This window comes from Odocoileus virginianus, chromosome 3 (assembly GCF_023699985.2).
Source record: "Odocoileus virginianus isolate 20LAN1187 ecotype Illinois chromosome 3, Ovbor_1.2, whole genome shotgun sequence".
NCBI lineage: Eukaryota > Metazoa > Chordata > Mammalia > Artiodactyla > Cervidae > Odocoileus > Odocoileus virginianus.
Genome location: NC_069676.1, coordinates 8,512,574 through 8,522,920, shown reverse-complemented (window position 1 = coordinate 8,522,920; position 10,347 = coordinate 8,512,574). Strand labels below are relative to the sequence as shown.

The window sequence follows — 10,347 nt, the reverse complement described above, 5'->3', positions numbered from 1 at the left end:
GATGGCCTGGTGGAATGCATGGCAACTCACTCTAGTATTCTTGCCTGGAGAATTCTATGTACAGAGGAGCCTGGTGGGCTATAGTCCATGGGGTCACAAACAGTCAGACATGACTGGAGTGACTTAGCATGCACGCACATTATGTTTTACCATTTTATTTTAGGATGGCTGATAACGCAACCCACTAAAAATGTAATAATAAAAGTGAATGGCTTACTTCGCTCTGTATAATGGGCTCCAGTTTCATCCATCTCATTAGAAGTGATTCAAATGAATTCTTTTTAATGGCTGAGTAATATTCCATGGTGTATATGTACCACAGCTTCCTCATCCATTCGTCTGCTGATGGGCATCTGGGTTGCTTCCATGTCCTGGCTATTATAAACAGTGCTGCGATGAACATTGGGGTGCATGTGGCTCTTTCAGATCTGGTTTCCTTGGTGTGTATGCCCAGAAGTGGGATTGCTGGGTCATATGGCAGTTCTATTTCCAGCTTTTTAAGAAATCTCCACACTGTTTTCCAGAGCGAAGTAAGCCAGAAAGATAAAGACCATTACAGTATACTAACACATATATATGGACTTTAGAAAGATGATAACGATAACCCTATATGCAAAACAGAAAAAGAGACTCAGATGTATGGAACAGACTTGTGGACTCTGGGAGAAGGCACGGGTGGGATGTTTCAGGAGAACAGCATTGAAACATGTGTATTATCTAGGGTGAAACGGATAACCAGCTCAGGTTGGGTACATGAGACAAATGCTCGGGCCTGGTGCACTGGGAAGACCCAGAGGGATCGGGTGGAGAGGGAGGTGGGAGGGGGGACTGGGATGGGGAATACATGTAAATCCATGGCTAATTCATATCAATGTATAACAAAAACTACTGTAATGATGTAAAGTAATTAGCCTCCAACTAATAAAAATTAAAAAAAAAAAAAAAAAAAAAAGTGAATGAAGTGGGCAATAATAATCTACTGTCTCTTTTTAAAAAATGCTTTATTGAAATACAGTTAATTTACAATGTTGTGTTAGTTTCAGGTGTGCAGTAAAGTGAATCAGTTATACATACACATATCCACTCTTTTTTGGATTATTGTCCCTATGTTAGACCATGTTCTGACATTTGGAGACAGCATTTCTGATTACTTTGCTACTCAAGTGTTTTAAAATTTATTTTTCTTCACAAAATTGTATTAGCTTGAGTCTGATGCCTTAGACCACTTGGGCATCCTGATAGCCTACAGAACTGTATTAAAAAGTGACTTCATTGATATTCCTGTCCAGATACCAAAGAGAGCTTGCAGGGACACACATATTTTTACAGAAAAACTGTTGACCCTGAACCATTTGAGTAGGTAGAAATTCAAGTTCTTTCATGAACCCTGATCATGAAAACTGAAGGAGTTTTATTGTATCATATGGGAGATATGAAGTGGATAATATCACTTATTGCTCATTTTGTTTATGGCAGTATTTAGAATGAATTAGGTTTTTTATGTAGAACAATGGGAAAAATAATTGTTGTAGGCATCACTGCGAGTTTCAAGCAGGAAGAAGATGATTCAATAAGAAAATGTAAAACAGTTTCATCAGTCCTTCACCTCAATGAAGAAATCACCCTATACATAGACACTGGTGTCCCATACTATTTTTAAATTTTTCTTACAATTTAAAAACATATTTTTAGTGAACTATCTATACAAAAAATTATAGCTGAATATGAAATGTAGACCCTGAAACATATATATTCATTTTTAGTATGTAAATTTCATTCATAAATGGATAAAACTATGATGTTGTGAATGTCTCAGCATATAGTCTAGGAGATGAACTGCCTGTTTATTAGTTTGTGAAATTCTCGTATATTCCCTTCTTAGTATTCTCTGCTTCCTATATATTATGCTAATACCTCTATTTCTTACTGTTTCTACCTATGGGTGGAGAAGGAAATGGCAATCCACTCCAGTATTCTTGCCTGGAGAATCCCGTGGACAGAGGAACCTGGTGGGCTGCTGTCCATGGGGTTGCACAGAGTCGGACACGACTGAAGAGACTTAGCATGCATGCATGCATTGGAGAAGGAAATGGCAAGCCACTTCAGTATTCTTGCCTGGAGAAAACCAGGTTCCAGAGGAGTCTGGTGGGCTGCCGTCTATGGGGTCACAGAGAGTCGGACACGACTGAAGCGACTTAGCGGCAGCATCAGTAGCTACCTATGGGTAAGGAGGTTTTCCTTAATTTATTCAGTAGATGTATAGTTTGAAAAGGAATGACATGCATAATATTACAAAGTATAATTTAAAGTTTGTTTCATTATATTCAATGTCTTCTCTGACTTGAAGGTCATATTAAGTCAATCTATTTATGTATAGACTGAAACTGTCAGACATGTACTTGATAATTAGTTTTTCCAGTAACTATGGTATTCAATGTGGACATAGAGCCTGTTAAGAGAATAGAATCGTATTTACAGAATAAAACTCAATGGCCTATTACATACATAAAAAAAAAGACACTAGTATGTTAAAGTCCTCATTATCAGGAACATCAATTCAGGAAGTGATGTAAAAAGGGACAATGGACATAGAAGTAAAAAAACTGCAGTCTCAAGTTTTTCCTCTCTTTAATGTTATAACACAACCAAGTTTCCAAGCTTAGTTTTTTTTTTTTTTCCCATGAGTGGTAACTCATGACTAGTCTTTTAGTAAAACTGAAGACATATTACATGGGGTGATATTTGTCATTTAAGAAGAAATGATTCTTAATAAATTAAGGCAGTTCCATGAGATACATGGGAATTTCCAACTTTTCATATCAAAGTTTGAGAAAAAAGAAGGGACACAGGAGGAAAGAAAAAGAAGAGAAAGCCTTTGGATATTTTCATTAATAATGATGTAATTACATGGTACAGAGCAGCTGAAAAATATAAAAATTCCAGGAAATAAATTAAAAGGCAACTTCTACATCTACAATCTGATTAAAGAATCACAACTACTGACTCTCAAATTTTGAGCCCTATAGTAGTCATGGGCATTTCTCCAAATCCAGTGTAACTGTCTTTTTTTGGACTCACCATCACAAGGAGTCTTTTCAGAGCCCCCTTTATGTCTTTGTTTTGTAGATGAAAGGTTTCAGCATGGTGTGACCAGAGTGTGCATCACCAAGGCAGCTTACTTGAGCTGGGGGTAGCAACAGAGCTAAGGTACACTCCTAGGTTTGTACAAAAGAATAAGGAGACAATTGAGAGGAGAGATGCATTGGTGGAAAATGCTTTATACTTCCCTTGAGCTGATGAGATTCTACATATATACTGGCTTTCATAGAAGCAGTGTTTACAGCGACAGGTAGGAAGGCAGAGATTTTAGTGGTAGAGCTGGTGGGTGGGTTGTTATGGAGGTGCATCCCTTTGGAAAATTGTTTCGAAGTTCTTCCGATTTCTCAGTGAGTTAGGAGTCAAGTGTATCAGTTTACAATAAGGATGGGGGAAGATGGTGTTTAAGGTATGAGGATACAGAAGACAATAAATAGTCATTGCTGGGTTAAAAACAAACATAAAAAGCAGGAGAATGGTGGGAAGGAAAGGAAGGAGAGAGGGAAGGAAGAAAGGGAGGAAAGGAAGGAGGCATTACAATCCTAGTGTGTGGAAAGATTTTGAAAGGCAGGTCATTTTGCTCAAACGTATGTCCATTGAATTGGTGATGCCATCCAATCACCTGTCCAGCAAAAATTCAGGGCTTTCAAATCTTCCTTTCATTTGCAATTCACTAGTCACCTCCCAGTTTCATTTCTTTCCCACCAAGACCACACACTATTCATCAGGCATCTGTCACAACTCTACTCCTTGTCCTATCAGTTACTTCACATTAGCCCATTTTACCTCGTTTATGCGCTCAGTTTGTTGGCAACCATTCTTTGCCACAAGTATGGTCCTGCATGTCTGCTAGATTTTGCTTCCTTATCTCATTAAGAAATAACTAGCTTTTCTTCTACTTGCAGTGGATTTTAATTTCTAAGTTTTATAAACCCCTGGGCACTTCTTCTGCTTGGAAAAAAGTCCTCATCTATTTTTTCCCCCAATCTAACTTCCACCATTAATGTCAACTAATCTGCACCTGTATATATCATTAATAAATAACTAGTAGCCAGGTATCATGATCATTTATTTATTATTCTCTCACTGTGTGAAAGCAGAAAAATATTTTATACATTAGAGTGGAAATCTTAAAAAATTGAATCTCTTAAATGTAGATAGAAGTTGAAGTCAAAGCAAAGGAAGTACCAGGAAATAATAGAAAAAGCATGGTCTACACCTACAATCTGGTCAAAAAATAGTAATTTCTTGCTCCATATTTTTAGCTTGGCAATCATTTACACTTTTTCAACCAGAGGTAAGTTGGCATTTTTAGAGACGCCATCCCAATGAATCTTCTCAGAGCCCTTTTTATGTCTTTATTCCTCAGACTGTAGATGAAAGGGTTCAGCATGGGTGTGACCACTGTATACATCACTGAAGCTGTTATATTTGACTGTGAGCTATGGGTAGAAGCAGGGCTAAGGTACACTGATAGGACTGTACAATAAAATAAGGCAACAACTGAGAGGTGAGATGCACAGGTAGAAAATGCTTTATATTTCCCCTGAGTTGATGAAATTCTTCGTATGCAGGAGATTATCTTAGAGTATGAATAAATGATTCCAGTGAATGCACCACCACCCAGGATTGCAGCTGCAAAATATATTACTATGTCATTAAGAAAGGTGTCAGAACAGGCACATCGGACAACCTGATTGAGCTCACAGAAAAAGTGAGGGATTTCCAAGCCTGTGCAGAAGGACAATCGCAGCATCATTAAGCTTTGTAACAGGGAATTCAGAGCACTCATCGCCCAGGACACCAGAACCAGCAGTCCACAGAGCTGGGGGTTCATCTTGACTGTGTAGTGCAGAGGGTGACATATGGCCAGGTAGCGGTCATAGGCCATCACAGTCAGGAGAAAGTTATCCAGCCCTGCAAACAGTAGGAAAAAGTGCATCTGGCTAATACAGCCTGCATAACTTATACCTTTGCTCTGCCTCTGGATGTTCCACAGAATCTTTGGGATGGTGACAGAGGTGAAGCAGATGTCTACAAAGGAAAGGTTAGAGAGGAAGAAGTACATGGGGGTGTGGAGTTGGGGGTCTGAGCTGACAGCCAGGAAGATGAGCAGGTTCCCAAGCACAGTGATCAGGTACATGAAGAGGAAAAGCCCAAATATGAGGGGCTGCAGTTCTGGTTCCTCTGAGAATCCCAGAAGAAGAAATTCTGAAATCTGTGTATCATTTCCTGATTCCATGTAGTGGAGGTCACTACCTAGAAATAAAACTAATAATAAGACTGATATAACAAAAATAGACCTTACTGGTATAAATGAAATTGTACAATTTATGTTTTGCTGTCAAGAAATCAACACCTACAGTTTTGGTGTGAAACTTTTCCCTTTTGGGACATCCTCTGATTACAAATTCCTGTTCATCTGTCTTTTCACCAAGAGGTCATGTATTGTAAACTTTGAATGAGGGATTCTGACAAAGCATTGAGGCTATATATTGAGTATGCACCATCTCCTGAATAAGTAGAATATGCTGAGACACAAGTCCCTACAGTTCAATGATGGAGAAAGAATGTAAACAAGTAGATATATAATAAAATGTCAAATGAAGTAAAGTAGAGAAGGTATATAGTAGGTAGTAGTAGAGGTGTTATATTTTACTGGGTGTTCAGGTAGACTGGCAAACAACGTAACATTTGAACAGAGATATCAAGGAAGAGGATCTGGGGTGTCAAGGTTATCTCAGGAAATGTGGGCCTGGCAGGAGGAATGGCCAGTGCTAAGACCCTGAGGAAGGCCATTGTTTCTGATAGTCAAGGCTCAAGTGGAAGTTTGCGTGTCAAGGGGAATGATCAAGAGGGAGAGTGATGAGAGATAGGACAGATGCTAAGGAATACAGGGAGTCCATCATTCACATGTTGTTCTTGCACTTTATACATTTTATTGATTTTATTTAATATATTTTTGCTCTAATCTTATGATGGCCAGCTTTCTGTTTTTGTATTTATTTTAATTGAAGGGTAGTTGCTTTACAGAATTTTGTTGTTTTCTGCCAAATAACATGACGCCATAAGTATACATATGTGCCCTCCTTCTTGAACCTTCCTCCCACCTCCCTCCCCATCCTCCCCCTCTAGATTGTTACAGTCCTTGTTTGAGTTCCCTGAGTCATATAGCAAATTCCCATTGGCTGTCTATTTTACATATGGCGATGTAAGTTTCCATGTTACTCTCTGATGTCTGTATTTTAAGGAGAATAATTTGTGTATATGAGTTCAGATCCTCCTGTCATAAGTACTCTCATACCTCACAACACACACATACACACACACACACACACACACACACACACAGCATCTTCTCAACTTCAGCTGCAAAATTAGATCAGAAGTAATACAAGGTGAGTTGTCAAAACCAGATTATCTATACCCTCAATTATGGGGAAGTAGTACCCAAATTCCAGTTATTAAGTTTTCTATGGACAGTGAAACATGGCTCTCCATTTTAATATGACTATTTTCTCTCTTTATTTGATGAAACATTTTAAAAAGTTCAAAAAGCATAGTTGTAGGAAAGAAATAGACATGAGGGAGAAAAATGGCCTAATAAACTCAGGTGGTCTCTGAGAGAAGGAGGTGAGGAGAAAGCTTCTTTAGTTCAGGGAGTACCGCAACTTCTGTTATAGCCCTGTCCATGGGATTTTCCAAAATACTGGAGTGGGTTGCCATTTCCTTCTCCAGGGATCTGCCCCACCCAGGGATTGAACCAGTGTTTCCTGAGTCTCCTGCCTTGCAGGAGGATTTTTTACCACCAGCCACCAAAGAAACCCCATGATGCCCAGAATAACCAGTAAAGCAGCAAAATATCAATTTATTCAAAAGAAAAGGGACTGATGTCCTTATAATGCAAAGATTGTTTACTGAATGAAGTAGAAAAATGAGCAAAATGAATAAATACATAATTCAGAATAGTGAATTGCCACTGGAGAATGAAGCCAAAATTCTGTAGCTTAAAAGGATGCTCACCTTGTGTGCTTTCTATAAACTTCACACTCACATTGCCCTGCTCTTGGCCACATAGAGCTAGTAAACACTGAACTTGACTGTTTCACCAGATGTGAAAACTTTAATGCTCAGAGCCACTATGATACTTCCCTTTTTTCGAGTCTCATTCACTTTCTTACTTGGAAATGTTCACGCCTCCTTTGTCTTTAAAAACTCCATCTATGCTTTCACATTGCTTGTAGGAAGCTCTCTCATGAACCATTTTTTAAATTAATAATTCTAAAGGAAAGTGACATTTCCTCATACACTTAATTTAACTATATGAGCCATCAATGTATATTTCTAATTCCTTGTTATTTTCCTATGTTGTGAATATCTTGACACATGTAACGATGCTATACTTACTCACTGCCATTCTGACCCCACCCACACCAGACTTAGTTGGAAATGGTAATGAATAAATATATATCACATGAACTTGAAAGATTATGGTCCCACAAAATTGCCAAGGCTGAAAGATGATGAAAGGATGAACAGGGGCAGGGAAATGCTAAAACAGGTATGGAGTACACACAAAATGAATATTTTTCCATATTCTGAGATGAGGACCTACTAGGGAACTGAACTATCTAAGAATTAAATATAGTAGATTAAATAAAACACAAAATAACTTATCAAAGAGCATCCTTCAGAGTAAGGATACAGACAAAGTCATATCAGGGTTCTCTTTGTTCAGTCCCTTGTATGTAAGTTAGTATATCTGTCTGTGTATGTACATATATGTTTATTTCTATATTTGCATATACTGCAATATGCAATGCAAAAGGTGTGTAAAACAATGTAAAAATTCTTCTCTACATAGTCAAAATATCTGAAATTCATGGCAGTATGGGACGTTTTTCTATTTTTGTTTATTTTTATTTTTTAAAGTTATTTTAATTGTAGTATAATTGCTTTATAATATTGTGATGGTGAACAGTATGGAGATTGCTTAAAAACTAAGAATAAAATTACGAGGTGACCCAGTAATTGCACTACTGGACATATGCCCCGAGAAAACCATAGTTGAAAAAGACAGTGTACTCCAATGTTCATAGCAGCACTATTTACAGTAGCTATGGGCACAGTCTAGATCTGATTCTGTTGCTAGTCCAACATGCAGAGGCTTCTCCATGCCATATTCCATAAAATCCTACAGAAGCCAAGATAATATATCCTTTTAACATATGATTTATCTCTGAGGATATGCATTTATATGATTGCAATAAAATTTTTCTATTATGATTTAATATTCAAATGAACAGAGGCCTCATATTTTATTCAGCTTTGTGTTTTAAAAGTGTGTGCATTTATATGGAAAAATATTGAGGAAATGACAATTCATAAAATAAAAATGATGCAAAGAGAAATAAAACCATGTGAAGACTGCTGCTGCTGCTGCTGCTAAGTCGCTTCAGTCGTGTCCGACTTTGTGTGACCCCATAGACAGCAGCTCACCAGGCTCCGCCGTCCCTGGGATTCTCCAGGCAAGAACACTGGAGTGGGTTGCCATTTCCTTCTCCAATGCATGAAAGTGAACAGTGAAAGTGAAGTCGCTCAGTCGTGTCTGACTCTTCCTGACCCCATGGACTGCAGCCTACCAGGCTCCTCCATCCATGGGATTTTCCAGGCAAGAGTACTGGAGTGGGTTGCCATTGTCTTCTTCGATGTGAAGACTAGTGGTTTCAATTAATTGTATTAAATGATATTTAATAAGACTGATATGAAATAAGACATATAAAATAAAATTTTAATTGTATTACTTTGGATCTCTAATTATAGTTCAAAACAGCAAAGGACTGTTAGTGAAAAATGTAAAGACACGATACTTGAAAAGCAAAAAAAGAGATAACGTCTAAAGTTTTACTTTCTATCAATATAACAATAAAAAGATTCCAGAATGCTTATGAAAAAGAAGCAGTAGTTAATTGAATGAAAAAAAAAATGCCTTCCACAAGAGTGGAGAGAATGACTTCTATTTTTAAAAACAAATCTAAACATAAAGGCAAAAAAATTACCATTAAGGAAATGCAGATGTGAAATAAGAACACAATACATATAAAGGACTGTCATTACTATCAAGGATACAGAAAAAAAGTCCAAATATAACATGGGAAATATAACATGATTTAATAATAGAACTAACCACTCAGTAAAGCAATCTCTGGGAGTTGGTGATGGACAGGGAAACCTGGCGTGTGGCAGTCCATGGGGTCACAAAGAGTTGGACATGACTAGAAACTGAACTGATTGACTGAACCATTCAAAATGTATATATTTTCACAGATTTCCCCCTAAAACATATTCATATTATGTAATCATGGGCACCACATTTTTTGGCTTCTTAAAACATTTTTTCAAAAATTTAGGAATATCTTCCTTTATTGCAAATTAAGAGCTGTCATTTATGCTCTCATATAAAATATCTGTCAACTATTTTAAAAAATATAGATATTTTAATATTATTTAACCTGAGATTAACATCTTATAGGCACTGCATGACTTAAGTTTTAGAAAATTTTGTGCTGGGAAATAGTGTAGAATAGACCATATGTCAGGACACACACACACACACACACACATATATATATGAGTTAATGTCAAAGAGCAGTTAGTGTAAAAATCAATTTTTTCTGAAAATATGGAATGAAAACAATATTTAGAAACTCAGGTGCTTATATATAAACTGTGAAAAGAACTTTCACATTCAATTTACAATAGAAAAAATATTTAAAAGTCCTCCAAATATCAATATATGTGGACTCATTATTAATGAAATAACTGCAAAGAAAAAGCATTCAGCATTCTTCTTCAGATGTATTAAATGCATTTTTTTTTCATGTGAGCGCATAGCATAAGAGAAGATATTGTGAAATAGATGCCTCACAAACTGATGTTGCAGGTAATATCTACCTCCTTTGATTTAGATGTTTTTTAAATGAATACAGAATATGCTCAAATTTAAAACATTCAAATTTCTGCATAGGCCTCCACATATAATACTATATATGTTCTTATTCTGCTGAACAGCAAAACTCATATATATTTTAATTTTACTGGAAATATGTTATTTATCTCACTTATTTCACATTGTCATCAAACCAGACCTTCATTCCCATTACTTAATTGTCCATTTGCATTGCAGATTCAAAAAAACACATTATTATTAACAGAGTAAATAAATAAACTATACATTATTAGTTAACCAAG

General features: G+C 36.8%; 1 protein-coding gene across 1 annotated transcript; it reads right to left on the bottom strand.

The window, feature by feature from the left end:
• Positions 1-4,369: 4,369 nt before the first annotated feature.
• Positions 4,370-5,338, bottom strand: LOC139032719 (olfactory receptor 7A10-like). Its single transcript, XM_070460315.1, has one exon. It carries the CDS (start codon positions 5,336-5,338, stop codon positions 4,370-4,372), a length of 969 nt encoding a protein of 322 aa, XP_070316416.1.
• Between the last annotated feature and the right edge of the window lie 5,009 nt (positions 5,339-10,347).